General features: G+C 48.2%; 1 protein-coding gene across 2 annotated transcripts in view; it reads left to right on the top strand.

Annotated features, from left to right (window-relative positions):
- LOC109904581 (A-kinase anchor protein 6) overlaps positions 1–19,671 on the top strand; it is a 150,639-nt gene that overhangs the window by 96,755 nt on the left and 34,213 nt on the right. For both annotated transcript variants that reach the window (XM_031787944.1, XM_031787945.1), the window contains exon 7: positions 8,634–8,780. In XM_031787944.1, coding sequence (XP_031643804.1) covers positions 8,634–8,780 — 147 coding nt within the window. The remainder of the gene's footprint in view (positions 1–8,633; positions 8,781–19,671) is intronic.

Here is a 19,671-nt window from a genome sequence, read left to right as displayed (position 1 = left end):
GGCCTTCCCCAAGCTCCTGACAAACAATTATTGTGCTGACGTTGCTTCCAAAGACAGTTTGGAACTCGGTAGTGAGTGTTGCAACCGAGGACAGACGATTGTTACGCGCTTCAGCACTCTGCGGTCCCGTTCTGTGAGCTTGTGTGGCCTACCACTTCGCGGCTGAGCCATTGTTGCTCCTAGATATTTTGACTTAACAATAACAGCACTTACAGTTGACCGGGGAAGTTCTAGCAGGGCATAAATTTGTTGTTGGAAAGGTGGCATCCTATGACGGTGCCACATTGAAAGTCACTAAGATCTTCATTAAGGCCATTCTACTGCAAATATTTGTCTATGGAGATTGCATGGCTGTGTGCTTGATGTTATACACTTGTCATTAACGGGTGTGGCTGAAATAGACGAATCCACTCATTTGAAGGGGTGTCCACATACTGTTGTATATATAGTGTAGTTTTATGATCTTCTATTAGTAGATCAAATATTTGTGATTTCATTTATATCATGGATGATGCAACGTAGGACCATTTAACAATGCATGGCTATGTAATATGATTTCCCAGTTCATTCAAATGGAATAAGCTGGAAGAAGGAAACCTATTCAAAATCTTCAAATGTAATTTACTCGGACAGTTCTGCCAATTTCAAATGACACTGCAGATATAAAATGTTTCCCATCTACTTGAAAGGTACCATGTATACTGCTCAGGCCGGTGTGATATTCATCTACATGGCACATTGTGGAGCAACGATATTACAGTATGTCTATTGTTTTATTCAGCTAGACATGTGGCAGTCAACCCTCCCAGTGTGTTCAGCTGCCTGGTTTATACTTTCCTGTAGGATATACATTTGTGGTTAAACAAACTGTGCTGCTTAGCGATGCCTACCACCCAGCCAAGCACTCCTTCTTGGTCTTCTCACTGAGGCCCAGCCAGGCAAAACGATCCAAAGTTTGGTTTTTTTCTCCCTCACAAAAGAAAATGGTGGTCTTGGCTGATTGCATTGTTGCCTGTGTTTGTCTGGTAAAGATAAATACCAACTAGGCTTGGAGAGGAGTGGAGCAGTGTGGGCTGGGGGTTTGAACCCTCCTCTCTCCTCTCTCCTCTCTCTTTCCCTCCCTCGTTCTCACCCTCTCTCGCTCTTTCTATCTATCTATCTCTCTCTCTCACTCTCCTCTCGCTCTCTCCTCTCTATCAGATTCCTTCACACTGCATGCAGCTGAGCTTAGGACCCAGGGCTGGGATAAAGACTGTCTTTGTTTGCCACTGAATGGCATTAGCCATGGGCTGCCTATGGGGAGGGAGGGAGGGAGGGAGGGAGGGAGGGAGGGAGGGAGGGAGGGATTATTCAACAAATGTCCAACTGAGAGTGGTTGTTAAAAAGAGAATAAAACAATATTTTGACCCTGATCATAGAATTTCAAACGAGAAGCTATTGTAAGGAGTTTAGATGTCCACTAACAAGTATTTTTTCATAAATAAATCAAAGACCCTGCTGTTCCTTTTTTCTTTACCAATCTCTGGGCTGACTGGGTACTTCTTTGTCTATTGATCCTCTTGAGTTTCTCATTAGCACTTTGGAAATCTGTGTAATGCATCCTCTTTGGACAGAATGATGGAGGGAGGGACGGAGAGGGGAGGATTCCGTCTTGCCGTCCACCTAGTGTTATCACTACTGTCTGCAGTTATGCCAGTGACAGAATTCCCATGGTTCCTTGGGCCACAGGTCAGAATTCACATTGTATGGGCCAATAGCATCCTACACTTCTCTTGACTCAACCTTTTCTCTGAATTCATGGTTCCCTGAATGATCACATTGTTTATCCAATTTGTTTGCTTCTTTTAAAGGTTTTTTTCGTCTTCTGTGTGTCTTTCATTAAACACAGAAAGATTCCACGCTAGATGAAATCTGGAACAGCCGGTGGAAATTCTCCTGGGTCTGTAGCTGACCCCAGAGTGACTGGGCACCTTGTTCTTTAACACTAAGAAGCAGAAAAAAAGAAACTCTTGACTCACTGGGAGCTCAATGTGAGCCTTCTATACCAGTTGTAAAATGGCTTATTCTTCTGGTCACCATGGTGACAATTAACAGTGTTTCAAGGCCTTTTGTTCCAGACCTGTTTGAGCAGAATTTTTTCAACCGGGGTGATTTTCATTACACACACTCACTCACTCAGTCACGCACGCACACACACACAAAACCCCACTCAACAACTTAGTGCTTCCATTTTTCAAAAACAGTCTAGAATTATATCTGAATCAAGGGTTTGATGTTTTATTTTTCCTCTTAAAGAACACACTGAATATTTCTTCCTGTTCTTTCATGGCTGGAGCTTGTCCATATATCAGGGAGACAGAGCCCCTCTCTCATCAGCTGCAGGGGCTCTCTCTCTCTCTCATCAGCTGCAGGGGCTCTCTCTCTCTCTCATCAGCTGCAGGGTCTCTCTCTCTCTCTCTCTCATCAATGGAGGGTTTCTCTCTCCTCCTCTCCTCTCCAGCCTGTCTTCCTCTCCTTTGACTCTGTCAACAGCAAATTGTAGATAGTGAGGATGTTGGCTTGGCACGACATCAATGAACGCCCCCCCCGCCCCCAAATTGATGAAGTAATTATCATATTTGTTGGCTTTGTTGGTAAAAGAGATCATATTCCCTATAGAGGATTCTCTTGAGTCAATCTCTACCACCACAACATGCTATTTTGTCAGTTATTCCATTGCTAGGCTTTACAAGCATTGAGATTTACAAGCTTAGCACTGGAATGTGTGAATATTCTCATTTAATGTCATCTTTATAATTAATATGTGGTCATGTTTGACCTGTAAAGAATTTGGATTATGTTAAGATGTTAACTGAGTTTTCATAGTGCCTGGTTCATGGTGGCTGGCAATGTGTTAACTATATAACTGTGTATAAATTCATTTAAATACGGAGGCATCCAACTCACTTCATGGAGTCGTACTTCTGTTGTCTCAACACATTACAGACTCTGAACAAACTTTAATTGAATAGATAAGATGAATCTACAAAAATGCATGAAATGTTTATGTATGACTGCATTCCTGCTGACGTTTCCAGTCTTTTGTACTTACTCATTAATATGTGGAATGAATTCAAGTTTTGAATCCTTGATGATTTTTTCTCATCTTTTTACCACGTGACTCTATTTTTTTGGAGAGCACACAGTTATATTCCATTGCCCCCACCCCCCACCCTGACTACCACCCCCACCCCCAACCCCACCCCCACTCCCACCCCCACTGACACTATACACCTGTAAATCTAATTTAGACATTTTTTCCCTAAAACTCTTGTCTTAACCTAGCATCAAGTCTTAAAACCTGTCTAGGACACACGTTCCGCTCCTCTCCCAGACCCCCCCCCCCCCCCCCTCCAATACAGCAAATGAAAGATAAACATCTTGTTAATCTACCCATCGTGTCCAATTTTTTAAAATGTTTTACAGCGAAAATACAACCATATATTTATGTTAGATCACCACCAAATCCCCAAAAACACACAGCCATTTTTCCCAGCCAAAGATAGTGACAAAAGCAGAATTAGAGATAAAATTCATCACTAACCTTTGATAATCTTCATCAGATGACACTCATATGACATCATGTTACACAATACATTTATGTTTTGTTCGATAATATGCATATTTATATCCACAAATCTCGGTTTACATTGAAGCCATGTTCAGAAATGCCTCCAAAATATCCAGAGTAATTACAGAGAGCCACATCATATAACAGAAATACTTTGATGAAAGATACATGTTTTACATATAATTAAAGATACACTTGTTCTTAATGCAACCGCTGTGTCAGATTTTTTTTAAACGTTACGAAAAAAGCATACCATGCAATAATCTAAAACGACGCTAAGACGTAACAATATTTCTCCGCCATGTTGGAGTCAACAGAAATCCAAAATTACATCATAAATATTCCCTTACCTTCCCTCCTAGTTCCACAATAAATCATTGTTTTGTTCCATAATGTCCATTACTAGTGTCCAATTAGCTGCTTTTGCTAGCACGGTTAGTTCACATGTCCAAAAGCTGGCGCGGGTCCAGGCGATCCTCGGAATGAAAACTTCAAAAAGTTATATTCCAGGTCGAATAAACTGGTCAAACTAAGTAGAGAATCAATCTTCGGGATGTTATTTACATATATATCCAATAACGTTCCAACCGGAGCATTCGTTTTTGTCTACAGAGTCATGGAACGCAGGCGATATCAACAGTAATGTGCACAACCAGGAACTGGCATTCTGCCAGACCACTGACTCATTCCCCTCCCATCCGGTCATATTTCACACTAGAGGCTTCATTCCACGTTCTACTGACTGTTGACATCTAGTGGAAGGCGTAGGAAGTGTGAACATATCCATATGTTGTTTGTATGTGAATAGGCGATGACTGGAAATTCGACCAGCCCCAGAATTTCCACTTCCTGTTTGGAAATTTGCCTGCCCTATGAGTTCTGTTATACTCACAGACATAATTCAAACAGTTTTAGAAACTTCAGATTGTCTTCTATCCAATAGTAATAATATTATGCATATATTAGCATCTAGGACAGAGTAGGATGCAGTTCACTATGGGCACGCAATTAATCCAAAGTGAAAATGCTGCCCACTATCCCTAACAGGTTTTAAAGCTGTGCTCTCGAATGTTGTGCACAGGTGTACTATATTACTTTGTCCTGTGATCCTACCAAAGCTATTTCACAACTTTATTTAAGGTATGCAGAACCTTGGCTATTCTAGCGTTGACACAGGCTGGGGGCTGTAACTCACCAGTGCATTCAGTGTATTTGATCAAAGATCCTTCTCAGCATTAATCTCCCAGTTCTGGATCTCATGCATTTTAATCACTTATCTACTTTATTCTCCTACAATGTTTTGACTTTCCATCAATGGTGTGCCATTTTTAAACACAAGAAGAGTCCTGAAATCAATATTTGCTGTCAACAAATAAATTGGACCATTTCCTGATAGTTAGACAGTAACACATTTACTTTTACAGGTGGCGCTATTAAACATCAGAAAGGGATGGATAACTTTAGAGGAAGTGTGATACAGTCACAGTTCCTGGACTGAGGACAGTTAGAAAATATTAAAATGTGACTGGGCTGTAATGATAAATGACAACCGAAAACTAGAATCAAGTAGCTATTGATGCAGAAAATGAAACGGTAGGGAAGACTGAGGAATTAACCAAAAAGAAGTGAGATTGAAGAGCTTCGATTTTCATACTGTTACAGTAAGCTTTTCCTCAGCAATTTAACTGAAAATGTCCGTTTTTAAACATATTCCATTCTATAATATGTATAGTTTATCTACACAAAATGTGAGTTCTGTCCAATTACATTGCTGTTGAAAGAATGTATTACTGATGTCCTTCTCTGAAGAAGTTCCTTGTTGGTGTATATACACAAACACAATGTAGGTTTCCATCCAATTGGCGACAGATTTTCATGCAAATATTCAAAAATCTGCATAAAAACAAAATGCTCATTTTCCCACCAGAGATGTTTTCATCAAATGTATTTGTGGTGTCTAAAAGGCCGTTTGTGATGACTTAGTGCACATACATTTCACAGTTAAACTCCCATGTACTGAGTACAAAATACAAGTTAAATGGGTTTCCATCACATTTTCAACAATTCTGATGGTTTTGACACTGAACATGTTGCATTATCTAGCAAATGTGTCCTGTCTGGTCTTGGCACGTGTGCTCCAGCCAACAGCTCAATCGCAGATACAGTGCAGGTATAGCCTACATGATGAGATGATTATGGATGAAAGAGTGAGATTATTTTTATTTCTCAAAAGGAAGCCAAGTATTGATCATCATGTCATCAGAATAAGACCTTTAGATATTTATGGGAAAGGAGCATCAGGCTCATCACTTTGCACTTTCACCACTCTGTGAAGTTCATCGGAACTTATTTCATATGTAGTGTCATAAACTGCATGCTTTCGCAATGGGAGGACTACACAACATATCATCGAGTGACTCCAAGTTTACTTCGATGTGATGGTTATTGTATCAATATTTTCACATGAAGGCGTTTCCACCGCCATTTTTCGCATCATCTAGCGTATTTTGTTTTGTCGACATTTGGAAAGTTTACCGACAAAATCAGGCCTGTCGTGACGTTTTTCATCCGACATGTAGCTACTGTACTACTGTACTATATACCGTTGAAGTCAGAAGTTTACATACACCTCAGACAAATACATTTAAACTAAGATTTTCACAATTCCTGACATTTAAACCTAGTAAAAATTCCCCGTCTTAGGTCAGTTAGGATCAGCACTTTATTTTAAGAATGTGAAATGTCAGAATAATAGTAGAGAGAGTGATTTATTTCAGCTTTTATTTCTTTCATCACATTCCCAGTGGGTCAGAAGTTTATATACACTCAATTAGTATTTGGTAGCGTTGCCTTTAAATTGTTTAACTTGGGTCAAATGTTTCGGGTAGCTTTCCACAAGCTTCACACAATAAGTTGGGTGAATTTTGTCCCATTCCTCCTGACACAGTTGGTGTAACTGAGTCAGGTTTGTAGACCTCCTTGCTCGCACACGCACAGTTCTGCCCATACATTTTTTATAGGATTGAGGTCAGGGCTTTGTGAAGGCCACTCCAATACCTTGACTTTGTTGTTCTTAAGCCATTTTGCCACAACTTTGGAAGTATGCTTGGGGTCATTGTCCATTTGGAAGACCCATTTGCAACCAAGTTTTAACTTCCTGAGATGTCTTGAGCTGTTGCTTCAATATATCCACATCATTTTCCTACCTCATGATGCCATCTATTTTGTGAAGTGCACCAGTCCCTCCTTCAACAAAGCACCCCCACAACATGATGCTGCATCCCCGTGCTTCACGGTTGGGATGGTGTTCTTCGGCTTGCAAGCCTCCCCCTTTCCTCCAAACATAACGATGGTCATTATGGCCCAACAGTTCTATTTTTGTTTCATCAGACCAGAGGACATTTTTCCAAAAAGTACGATATTTGTCCCTATGTGCAGTTGCAAACCGTAGTCTGGCTTTTTATGGCGGTTTTGGCGCAGTGGCTTCTTCCTTGCGGAGCGGCCTTTCAGGTTATGTCGATGTGAGACTTGTTTTACTGTGGATATAGATACTTTTGTACCTGTTTCCTCCAGCATTTCACAAGGTTCATTTGCTGTTGTTCTGGGATTGTGATAAACAATTGTTAAAAAATGACTTGTGTCATGCACAAAGTAGACGTCCTAACTGACTTGCCAAAACTATGGTTTATTAACAAGAAATTTGTGGAGTGTTTGAAAAACGAGTTTTAATGACTCCAACCTATATGTAAACTTCAGACTGTATAAGGCTGGATGGAGACCTGCTTACAGACGCAGAGTTAAACACACACATGCTCAGTTTATGGCATAAAATATCAGCGTTTGTATAAATATAAATGTTTGTTTGCCTTTGTGTGCAGCAGGGGGGCTGCATTGTTCACCAGTGTAATGGATGACATCGTCAGTGCTGTGTTCACCAGTGTAATGGATGACATCGTCAGTGCTGTGTTCACCAGTGTAATGGATGACATCGTCAGTGCTGTGTTCACCAGTGTAATGGATGACATCGTCAGTGCTGTGTTCACCAGTGTAATGGATGACATCGTCAGTGCTGTGTTCACCAGTGTAGTGGATGACCTCGTCAGTGCTGTGTTCACCAGTGTAATGGATGACCTCGTCAGTGCTGTGTTCACCAGTGTAGTGGATGACCTCGTCAGTGCTGTGTTCACCAGTGTAATGGATGACATCGTCAGTGCTGTGTTCACCAGTGTAATGGATGACATCGTCAGTGCTGTGTTCACCAGTGTAATGGATGACATCATCAGTGCTGTGTTCACCAGTGTAATGGATGACATCGTCAGTGCTGTGTTCACCAGTGTAATGGATGACATCATCAGTGCTGTGTTCACCAGTGTAATGGATGACATCATCAGTGCTGTGTTCACCAGTGTAATGGATGACATCATCAGTGCTGTGTTCACCAGTGTAATGGATGACATCATCAGTGCTATGTTCACCAGTGTAATGTATGACATCGTCAGTGCTGTGTTCACCAGTGTAATGGATGACATCGTCAGTGCTGTGTTCACCAGTGTAATGGATGATATCGTCAGTGCTGTGTTCACCAGTGTAATGGATGACATCGTCAGTGCTGTGTTCACCAGTGTAGTGGATGGCCTCGTCAGTGCTGTGTTTACCAGTGTAGTGGATGACCTCGTCAGTGCTGTGTTCACCAGTGTAATGGATGACATCGTCAGTGCTGTGTTCACCAGTGTAATGGATGACATCGTCAGTGCTGTGTTCACCAGTGTAATGGATGACATCGTCAGTGCTGTGTTCACCAGTGTAGTGGATGACATAGTCAGTGCTGTGTTCACCAGTGTAATGGATGACATCGTCAGTGCTGTGTTCACCAGTGTAATGGATGACATAGTCAGTGCTGTGTTCACCACTGTAGTGGATGACATAGTCAGTGTTGTGGATCTTGAGCAACTCTGCTCTACAGTATGTACTGTAGTGTGCAGACAATGTCTCAGCCATGTCTCGTTCATGTGTCTGTCCCCAGGGGAACAGTGTGGAGATGAGGATGTGGCTCCCTAAGAAGACACACCTCCTGGGCTGGGCCGAGAGCCTGCGGAGGAGCGGAGCACAGCTGCCCCCAGACTTCCACGAGCGAGTCAATGCCATGACACACAAATGGGACCAGCTACAGGTGAACACACACACACAGTACCTCTATTGCACCTCTTCCTCTACTGTTAATGCACCAGATAAAGAAAAGAGTGAGATTGTTTTTATTTGTCAAAAGGCAGCCAAGTATGGGGCGGCAGGTAGCGTTGGGCCAGTAACCGAAAGGTTGCTAGATCGAATCCCCGAGCTGACAAGGTAAAGATCTATCATTCTGCCCCTGAACAAGGTCGTCATTGTAAATAAGAATTAGTTCTTAACTGATTTTCCTAGTTAAATATAGGTTAGATAAATGAAAAAGGGGACAGAATGGGTCAACATGATGATATGACCTCTTTCTGCCTGCATAAATAAAACAGTTGATCAACCTGTCCACCCAGTCAGTTCTGTTTAGACTCCCGTGCACTAATGCAGGTCAATATCCCACCTAAGAACCTGGCTGCATTCCAAATGGCAGCCTATTTCCTATGTAGTACACTACCATAGGGCTCTGGTCAAAAGTAGTGCACTAAATAGGGAATAGGGAGCCATTTGGGACATTACATTTCTCTTTCTTAGCAGGGAACCCTATGGAGATTTAGCTGGCTAGCAGCTCAATTGAATTGAGTAAATTAGGGTAAACCCTGGCGGCTACACCTCTGAAATGATGAACAGGCCTGGGGCTCCTTCTCCCACCCCCAAACCCTGTTATCTATGCAACACATACACAATACAAATCAGGCATCACCAAATGCAGTACAGGAAGTGCCCTGCCTTGTATACCCCCCCACCATCCACCCCCCTGTTTAGAGGGGGGTAGCTCATCTTTATACCCAAGATTGGATCTCAGCCAGGAAAGCAGGAGATGGTATCGGATCGGAGACGCCTGACTGCTCTAGTCTTGATGATCCTGTTAATGGTACGACATGGATGGCTTGTTGATCCTTATCAGACCGACTGGGGTTCAACTGTGCATTGCTCTTGTAGGCTAATTTTAGGTTCATCTCTGATCATCTAATCTCTAAACATGAAAAATATGATTGCCACTCTCAATTAGCAGGGCATGTTCCTGTTCTAGCACTGGTCTCAGCAGCCCCTCTCTCCTCCCAGCCATGTCCTCTCTCTCCTCCCATCCATGTCCTCTCTCTCTCCTCCACCCATGTCCTCTCTCTCCTCCACCCATGTCCCCTCTCTCCTCCTACCCATGTCCTCTCTCTCCTCCCAGCCATGTCCTCTCTCTCCTCCCATCCATGTCCTCTCTCCTCCCATCCATGTCCTCTCTCTCCTCCCATCCATGTCCTCTCTCTCCTCCCGTCCATGTCCTCTCTCTCCTCCCGTCCATGTCCTCTCTCTCCTCCCGTCCATGTCCTCTCTCTCCTCCCGTCCATGTCCTCTCTCTCTCCTCCCATCCATGTCCTCTCGCTCTCCTCCACCCATGTCCTCTCTCTTCTCCCATCAATGTCCTCTCTCTCTCTCTCTCTCTTCTCCCATCCATGTCCTCTCTTCTCCCATCCATGTCCTCTCTCTCCTCCCATCCATGTCCTCTCTCTCTCCTCCCATCCATGTCCTCTCTCTCTCCTCCCATCCATTTCCTCTCTCTTCTCCCATCAATTTCCTATCTCTTCTCCCATCCATTTCCTATCTCTTCTCCCGTCCATGTCCTCTCTCTCCTCCCGTCCATGTCCTCTCTCTCCTCCCATCCATGTCCTCTCTCTCTCCTCCCATCCATGTCCTCTCTCTCTCCTCCACCCATGTCCTCTCTCTCCTCCCATCCATGTCCTCTCTCTCTCCTCCAATCCATGTCCTCTCTCTCCTCCATTCCATGTCCTCTCTCTCTCCTCCAATCCATGTCCTCTCTCTCCTCTCATCCATGTCCTCTCTCCTCCCATCCATGTCCTCTCTCTCCTCCCATCCATGTCCTCTCTTCTCCCATCCATGTCCTCTCTTCTCCCATCCATGTCCTCTCTCCTCCCATCCATGTCCTCTCTCCTCCCATCCATGTCCACTCTCTCTCCTCCCATCCATCTCCTCTCTCTCCTCCCATCCATCTCCTCTCTCTCCTCCCATCCATCTCCTCTCTCTCCTCCCATCCAACTCCTCTATCTCTCGTCCCATCCATGTCCTCTCTCCCTCCTCCCATCCATGTCCTCTCTCTCTCCTCACATCCATGTCCTCTCTCTCTCCTCCCATCTGTGGTCTCTCTCTCTCCTCACATCCATGTCCTCTCTCTCTCCTCCCATCTGTGGTCTCTCTCTCTCCTTTCATCCATGTCCTCTCTCCCTCCTCCCACCCATGTCCTCTCTCCCTCCTCCCACCCATGTCCTCTCTCTCTCCTCCCATCCATGTCCTCTCTCTCCTCCCATCCATGTCCTCTCTCTTCTCCCATCCATGTCCTCTCTTCTCCCATCCATGTCATCTCTCTCTCCTCCCGTCCATGTCATCTCTCTGTCCTCCCATCCATGTCCACTCTCCCTCCTCCCATCCATGTCCTCTCTCCTCCCATCCATGTCCACTCTCTCTCCTCCCATCCATGCTCTCTCTCTCTTCTCCCACCCATATCCCCTCTCTCTCTCATCCCATCCATGTTCCCTCTCTCTCTCATCCCATCCATGTCCTCTCTTTCCTCCCATCCATGTCCTCTCTCGCTCTCCTCCCATCCATGCCCTCTCTCTCTCCTCTCATCCATTTCCTCTCTCTTTCCTACCACCCATGTCTTCTCTCTCCTCCTACCCATGTCCTTTCTCTCTCTTACCTCCCACCCATGTCCCCTCTCTCTCCTCCACCCATGTCCTCTCTCCTCCCATCCATATCCTCCCTCTCTCCTCCCATCCATGTCCTCTCTCTCTCCTCCCATCCATGTCCTCTCTCTCTCCTCCCATCCATGTCCTCTCTCTCTCCTCCCATCCATGTCCTCCCTCTCTCCTCCCATCCATGCCCTCTCTCTCTCTCCTCTCATCCATGCCCTCTCTCTCTCCTCCAAACCATTTCCTTTCTCCTCTCATCCATGCCCTCTCTCTCTCCTTTCATCCATGCCCTCTCTCTCTCCTCTCATCCATGCCCTCTCTCTCTCCTTTCATCCATGTCCTCTCTCTCCTCCCATCCATGTCCTCTCTCCTCCCATCGATGTCCTCTCTCCTCCCATCCATGTCCTCTCTCTCTCTCCTCTCATCCATTCCCTCTCTCTCTCCTCTCATCCATGTCCTCTCTCTCTCTCCTCCCATCCATGTCCTCTCTCCTCCCATCCATGTCCTCTCTCCTCCCATCCATGTCCTCTCTTACTCCTCCCATCCATGTCCTCTCTCTCTCCTCCCATCCATGTCCTCTCTCTCTCCTCCCATCCATTTCCTCTCTCTTCTCCCATCCATTTCCTCTCTCTTCTCCCATCCATGTCCTCTCTCTTCTCCCATCCATGTCCTCTCTTCTCCCATCCATGTCATCTCTCACTCCTACCATCCATGTCATCTCTCTCTCCTACCATCCATGTCCTCTCTTCTCCCACCCATGTCCTCTCTTCTCCCACCCATGTCCTCTCTTCTCCCACTCATGTCCTCTCTTCTCCCATCCATGTCCTCTCTTCTCCCATCCATGTCAACTCTCTCTCCTCCCATCCATGTCCTCTCTCTCTCCTCCCATCCATTTCCTCTCTCTTCTCCCATCCATTTCCTATCTCTTCTCCCATCCATTTCCTATCTCTTCTCCCCGTCCATGTCCTCTCTCTCCTCCCGTCCATGTCCTCTCTCCTCCCATCCATCCATGTCCTCTCTCTCCTCCCATCCATGTCCTCTCTCTCTCCTCCACCCATGTCCTCTCTCTCCTCCCATCCATGTCCTCTCTCTCTCCTCCCATCCATGTCCTCTCTCTCTCCTCCAATCCATGTCCTCTCTCTCCTCCAATCCATGTCCTCTCTCTCTCCTCTCATCCATGTCCTCTCTCCTCCAATCCATGTCCTCTCTCTCCTCCAATCCATGTCCTCTCTCTCCTCCCATCCATGTCCCTCTCTCTCCTCCCATCCATGTCCTCTCTCTCTCCTCCCATCCATGTCCTCTCTCTCTCCTCCCAGCAATGTCCTCTCTCTCTCCTCCCATCCATGTCCTCTCTCTCTCCTCCCATCCATGTCCTCTCTCTCTCCTCCCATCCATGTCCTCTCTCTCTCCTCCCATCCATGTCCTCTCTCTCTCCTCCCATCCATGTCCTCTCTCTCCTCCCATCCATGTCCTCTCTTCTCCCATCCATGTCCTCTCCTCTCCTCCCATCCATGTCCTCTCTCTCCTCCCATCCATGTCCACTATCCCTCCTCCCATCCATGTCCTCTTTCTCTCGTTCTCCTCCCATCAATGTCCTCTCTCTCTCTCTCTCTTCTCCCATCCATGTCCTCTCTTCTCCCATCCATGTCCTCTCTCTCCTCCCATCCATGTCCTCTCTCTCCTCCCATCCATTTCCTCTCTCTTCTCCCATCCATTTCCTATCTCTTCTCCCATCCATGTCCTCTCTTCTCCCATCCATGTCCTCTCTTCTCCCACCCATGTCCTCTCTTCTCCCATCCATGTCCTCTCTTCTCCCATCCATGTCATCTCTCTCCTCCTCCCGTCCATGTCATCTCTCTGTCCTCCCATCCATGTCCACTCTCCCTCCTCCCATCCATGTCCTCTCTCCTCCCATCCATGTCCACTCTCTCTCCTCCCATCCATGCTCTCTCTCTCTTCTCCCACCCATATCCCCTCTCTCTCTCATCCCATCCATGTTCCCTCTCTCTCTCATTCCATCCATGTCCTCTCTTTCCTCCCATCCATGTCCTCTCTCGCTCTCCTCCCATCCATGCCCTCTCTCTCTCCTCTCATCCATTTCCTCTCTCTTTCCTACCACCCATGTCTTCTCTCTCCTCCTACCCATGTCCTTTCTCTCTCTTACCTCCCACCCATGTCCCCTCTCTCTCCTCCACCCATGTCCTCTCTCCTCCACCCCATGTCCTCTCTCCTCCCATCCATATCCTCCCTCTCTCCTCCCATCCATGTCCTCTCTATCTCTCCCATCCATGTCCTCTTCTCTCTCCTCCCCCATCCATGTCCTCTCTCTCTTCTCCCAATCCATGTCCTCCCTCTCTCCTCCATCCATGCCCTCTCTCTCTCTCCTTTCATCCATGCCCTCTCTCTCGCCTCCAAACCATTTCCTTNCTCTCTCTCCTCCCATCCATGTCCTCTCTCCTCTCATCCATGCCCTCTCTCTCTCTCCTCTCATCCATGCCCTCTCTCTCTCCTCTCATCCATGCCCTCTCTCTCTCCTCTCATCCATGCCTCTCTCTCCTTCATCAATGCCTCTCTCCTCGCTCTCTCCTCTCATCCATGCCTCTCTCTCTCCTCTCATCCATGCCCTCTCTCTCTCCTCTCATCCATGCCCTCTCTCTCTCCTCTCATCCATGCCCTCTCTCTCTCCTCTCATCCATGCTCTCTCTCTCCTTCCATCAATGCCCTCTCTCTTTCTTTCTCTCTCATCTCATCCATGCCCTCTCTCTCTCTCCTCTCATCCATGCTCTCTCTCTCCTCTCATCCATGCCCTCTCTCTCTCCTCTCATCCATGCTTCTCTCTCTCCTCTCATCCATGCCCTCTCTCTCTCCTTTCATCATGCCCCTCTCTCTCTTCTCATCTCATCCATGCCCTCTCTCTCTCTCTCCTCTCATCCATGCCCTCTCTCCTCTCCTCTCATCCATCTCCCTCTTCTCCTCTCATCCATGCTCTCTCTCTCCTCTCATCCATGCCCTCTCTCTCTCTCCTTTCATCCATGCCCTCTCTCTCTCTCTCATCTCATCCATGCCCTCTCTCTCTCTCCTCTCATCCATGCCTCTCTCTCTCTCCTTTCATCCATGCCCTCTCTCTCTCTCTCATCTCATCCATGCCCTCTCTCTCTCTCCTCTCATCATGCCCTCTTCTCTCCTCTCAATCCATGCTCTCTCTCTCCTCTCATCCATGCCTCTCTCTCTCCTCTCATCCATGCCCTCTCTTCTCTCCTTTCATCCATGCCTTCTCTCTCTCTCTCATCTCATCCTGCCCTCTCTCTCTCTCCTCTCATCCATGCCCTCTCTCTCTCCTTTCATCCATGCCCTCTCTCTCTCATCTCATCCATGCCCTCTCTCTCTCTCCTTCCATCCATGCCCTCTCTCTCTCCTTCCATCCATGCCCTCTCTCTCTCCTTCCATCCATGCCCTCTCTCTCTCCTTCCATCCATGCCCTCTCTCTCTCTCTCCTCTCATCCATGCCCTCTCTCTCCTCTCATCCATGCTCTCTCTCTCTCCTCTCATCCATGCCCTCTCTCTCTCCTTCCATCCATGCCCTCTCTCTCTCCTCTCATCCATGCCCTCTCTCTCTCCTCTCATCCATGCTCTCTCTCTCCTCTCATCCATGCTCTCTCTCTCTCCTCTCATCCATGCCCTCTCTCTCTCCTCTCATCCAGGCCCTCTCTCTCTCCTCTCATCCATGCCCTCTCTCTCTCCTCTCATCCATGCTCTCTCTCTCTCCTCTCATCCATGCCCTCTCTCTCTCCTTTCATCCATGCCCTCTCTTCTCTCTCATCTCATCCATGCCCTCTCTCTCTCTCCTCTCATCCATGCCCTCTCTCTCTCCTCTCATCCATGCTCTCTCTCTCTCCTCTCATCCATGCTCTCTCTCTCCTCTCATCCATGCCCTCTCTCTCTCCTTTCATCCATGCCCTCTCTCTCTCTCTCTCATCTCATCCATGCCCTCTCTCTTTCTTTCTCTCTCATCTCATCCATGCCCTCTCTCTCTCTCCTCTCATCCATGCCCTCTCTCTCTCCTCTCATCCATGCCCTCTCTCTCTCCTCTCATCCATGCTCTCTCTCTCTCCTCTCATCCATGCCCTCTCTCTCTCTCCTTTCATCCATGCCCTCTCTCTCTCTCTCATCTCATCCATGCCCTCTCTCTCTCTCCTCTCATCCATGCCCTCTCTCTCTCCTCTCATCCATGCTCTCTCTCTCTCCTCTCATCCATGCTCTCTCTCTCTCCTCTCATCCATGCCCTCTCTCTCTCCTTTCATCCATGCCCTCTCTCTCTCTCTCTCATCTCATCCATGCCCTCTCTCTCTCTCCTCTCATCCATGCCCTCTCTCTCTCTCCTTTCATCCATGCCCTCTCTCTCTCATCTCATCCATGCCCTCTCTCTCCTTCCATCCATGCCCTCTCTCTCTCTTCCATCCATGCCCTCTCTCCTCTCCTTCCATCCAGCCCTCTCTCTCTCTCCTTCCATCATGCCCTCTCTCTCTCTCCTCTCTCTCATCCATGCCTCTCTCTCCTCTCATCCATGCTCCTCTCTCTCCTCTCATCCATGCCCTCTCTCTCCTCTCATCCATGCCTCTCTCTCTCTCTCATCCATGCTCTCTCTCTCTCCTCTCATCCATGCCCTCTCTCTCTCCTCTCATCCATGCCCTCTCTCTCTCCTCTCATCCATGCCCTCTCTCTCTCTCCTCTCATCCATGCCCTCTCTCTCTCCTCTCATCCATGCCCTCTCTCTCTCCTCTCATCCATGCTCTCTCTCTCTCCTCTCATCCATGCTCTCTCTCTCTCCTCTCATCCATGCTCTCTCTCTCTCCTCTCATCCATGCTCTCTCTCTCTCCTCTCATCCATCTGCTCTCTCTCTCTCCTCTCATCCATGCTCTCTCTCTTCTCTCTTCATATGCCCTCTCTCTCTCTCTCTTCCATCCATGCCCTCTCTCTCTCCTCTCATCCATGCCCTCTCTCTCTCTCCTCTCATCCATGCTCTCTCTCTCTCCTCTCATCCATGCCCTCTCTCTCTCCTCTCATCCATGCTCTCTCTCTCTCCTCTCATCCATGCTCTCTCTCTCTCCTCTCATCCATGCCCTCTCTCTCTCCTCTCATCCATGCCCTCTCTCTCCTTCCATCCATGCCCTCTCTCTCTCTCTCTCTCTCTCCTCTCATCCATGCCCTCTCTCTCTCCTCTCATCCATGCCCTCTCTCTCTCCTCTCATCCATGCCCTCTCTCTTCTCTCTCTCTCATCCATGCCTCTCTTCTCGTCTCATCCATGCCCTCTCTCTCTCCTCTCATCCATGCTCTCTCTCTCTCCTCTCATCCATGCTCTCTCTCTCCTCTCATCCATGCCCTCTCTCTCTCCTTCCATCCATGCCCTCTCTCTCTCCTCTCATCCATGCCCTCTCTCTCTCTCTCCTCTCTTCCATGCTCTCTCTCTCTCCTCTCATCCATGCCCTCTCTTCTCCCATCCATGTCCTCTCTTCTCCCACCCATGTCCTCTCTTCTCCCACATCCATTCTCCTCTTCTCCACCCATGTCCTCTCTTCTCCCATCCATGTCCTCTCTTCTCCCATCCATGTCATCTCTCTCTCCTCCCATCCATGTCCTCTCTCTCCTCCATCCATGTCCACTCTCCCTCCTCCCATCCATGTCCACTCTCCTCCTCCCATCCATGTCCACTCTCCCTCCTCCCATCCATGTCCCTCTCTCTCTCCTCCCATCCATTTCCTATCTCTTCTCCCATCCATGTCCTCTCTCTTCTCCCATCCATGTCCTCTCTTCTCCCATCCATGTCCTCTCTCCTCTCATCCATGCTCTCTCTCTCTCCTCTCATCCATGCCCTCTCTTCTCCCATCCATGTCCTCTCTTCTCCCACCCATGTCCTCTCTTCTCCCATCCATGTCCTCTCTTCTCCCACCCATGTCCTCTCTTCTCCCATCCATGTCCTCTCTTCTCCCATCCATGTCATCTCTCTCTCCTCCCATCCATGTCCTCTCTCTCCTCCCATCCATGTCCACTCTCTCTCCTCTCATCCATGCCCTCTCTCTCTCCTCTCATCCATGCCCTCTCTCTCTCCTCTCATCCATGCCCTCTCTCTCTCCTCTCATCCATGCCCCTCTCTCTCTCCTCTCATCCATGCTCTCTCTATCTCCTCTCATCCATGCTCTCTCTCTCTCCTCTCATCCATGCTCTCTCTCTCTCCTCTCATCCATGCTCTCTCTCTCTCCTCTCATCCATGCTCTCTCTCTCTCCTGTCATCCATGCTCTCTCTCTCCTCTCATCCATGCCCTCTCTCTCTCCTTCCATCCATCCCTCTCTCTCCTCCTCTCATCCATCGCCTCTCTCTCTCTCTCCTCTCATCCATGCCCTCTCTCTCTCTCTCCTCTCATCCATGCCCTCTCTCTCTCCTCTCATCCATGCCCTCTCTATCTCCTCTCATCCATGCTCTCTCTCTCTCCTCTCATCCATGCCCTCTCTCTCTCCTCTCATCCATGCCCTCTCTCTCCTTCCATCCATGCCCTCTCTCTCTCTCTCTCTCTCTCTCTCCTCTCATCCATGCCCTCTCTCTCTCTCTCTCCTCTCATCCATGCCCTCTCTCTCTCCTCTCATCCATGCCCTCTCTCTCTCTCTCTCCTCTCATCCATGCCCTCTCTCTCTCGTCTCATCCATGCCCTCTCTCTCTTCCCTCATCCATGCTCTCTCTCTCTCCTCTCATCCATGCTCTCTCTCTCCTCTCATCCATGCCCTCTCTCTCTCCTTCCATCCATGCCCTCTCTCTCTCTACTCTCATGCCCTCTCTCTCTCTCTCCTCTCATCCATGCTCTCTCTCTCCTCTCATCCATGCCCTCTCTCTCTCCTCTCATCCATGCCCTCTCTCTCTCCTCTCATCCATGCCCTCTCTCTCTCCTCTCATCCATGCCCTCTCTCTCTCCTCTCATCCATGCTCTCTCTCTCCTTCCATCAATGCCCTCTCTCTCTCCTCTCATCCATGCCCTCTCTCTCTCCTCTCATCCATGCCCTCTCTCTCTCCTCTCATCCATGCCCTCTCTCTCTCTCCTTTCATCCATGCCCTCTCACTCTCTCATCTCATCCATGCCCTCTCTCTCTCTCTCTCTCCTCTCATCCATGCCCTCTCTCTCCTCTCATCCATGCTCTCTCTCTCTCCTCTCATCCATGCTCTCTCTCTCCTCTCATCCATGCCCTCTCTCTCTCTCCTTTCATCCATGCCCTCTCTCTCTCTCTCATCTCATCCATGCCCTCTCTCTCTCTCCTCTCATCCATGCCTCTCTCTCTCTCCTTTCATCCATGCCCTCTCTCTCTCATCTCATCCATGCCTCTCTCTCTCTCCTTCCATCCATGCCCTCTCTCTCTCCTTCCATCCATGCCCTCTCTCTCTCCTTCCATCCATGCCTCTCTCTCTCTCTCTCTCCTCTCATCCATGCCCTCTCTCTCCTCTCATCCATGCTCTCTCTCTCTCATCCATGCCCTCTCTCTCTCCTTCCATCCATGCCCTCTCTCTCTCTCTCGTCTCATCCATGCCCTCTCTCTCTCCTCTCATCCATGCTCTCTCTCTCCTCTCATCCATGCTCTCTCTCTCTCCTCTCATCCATGCCCTCTCTCTCTCCTCTCATCCATGCCCTCTCTCTCTCCTCTCATCCATGCCCTCTCTCTCTCCTCTCATCCATGCCCTCTCTCTCTCCTCTCATCCATGCCTCTCTCTCTCCTCTCATCCATGCTCTCTCTCTCTCCTCTCATCCATGCCCTCTCTCTCTCCTTCCATCCATGCCCTCTCTCTCTCCTCTCATCCATGCCCTCTCTCTCTCTCTCCTCTCATCCATGCTCTCTCTCTCTCCTCTCATCCATGCCCTCTCTCTCTCCTCTCATCCATGCCCTCTCTCTCCTCTCATCCATGCTCATCTCTCTCCCTATCCATGCCCTCCCCCTCTCATCCATGCCCTCTCTCTCCTTCCATCCATGGCCCTCCTCTCTCTCTCTCTCTCTCTCTCCTCTCATCCAGGCCCCTCTCTCTCTCTCGTCCCTCTCATTCCATCCCCTCCTCTCTCTCTCTCCTCTTCATCCTGCTCTCTCTCTCCTCTCATCCATGGCCTCTCTCTCTCCTTCCATCCATCGCCCTCATCTCCTCTCCTCTCATACCCATGCC

This window comes from Oncorhynchus kisutch, linkage group LG14 (assembly GCF_002021735.2).
Source record: "Oncorhynchus kisutch isolate 150728-3 linkage group LG14, Okis_V2, whole genome shotgun sequence".
In the NCBI taxonomy this organism is placed as follows: domain Eukaryota; kingdom Metazoa; phylum Chordata; class Actinopteri; order Salmoniformes; family Salmonidae; genus Oncorhynchus; species Oncorhynchus kisutch.
The sequence above is the reverse complement of the archived record's forward strand: the minus strand, read 5'-3'. Positions and strand labels throughout refer to the sequence as shown.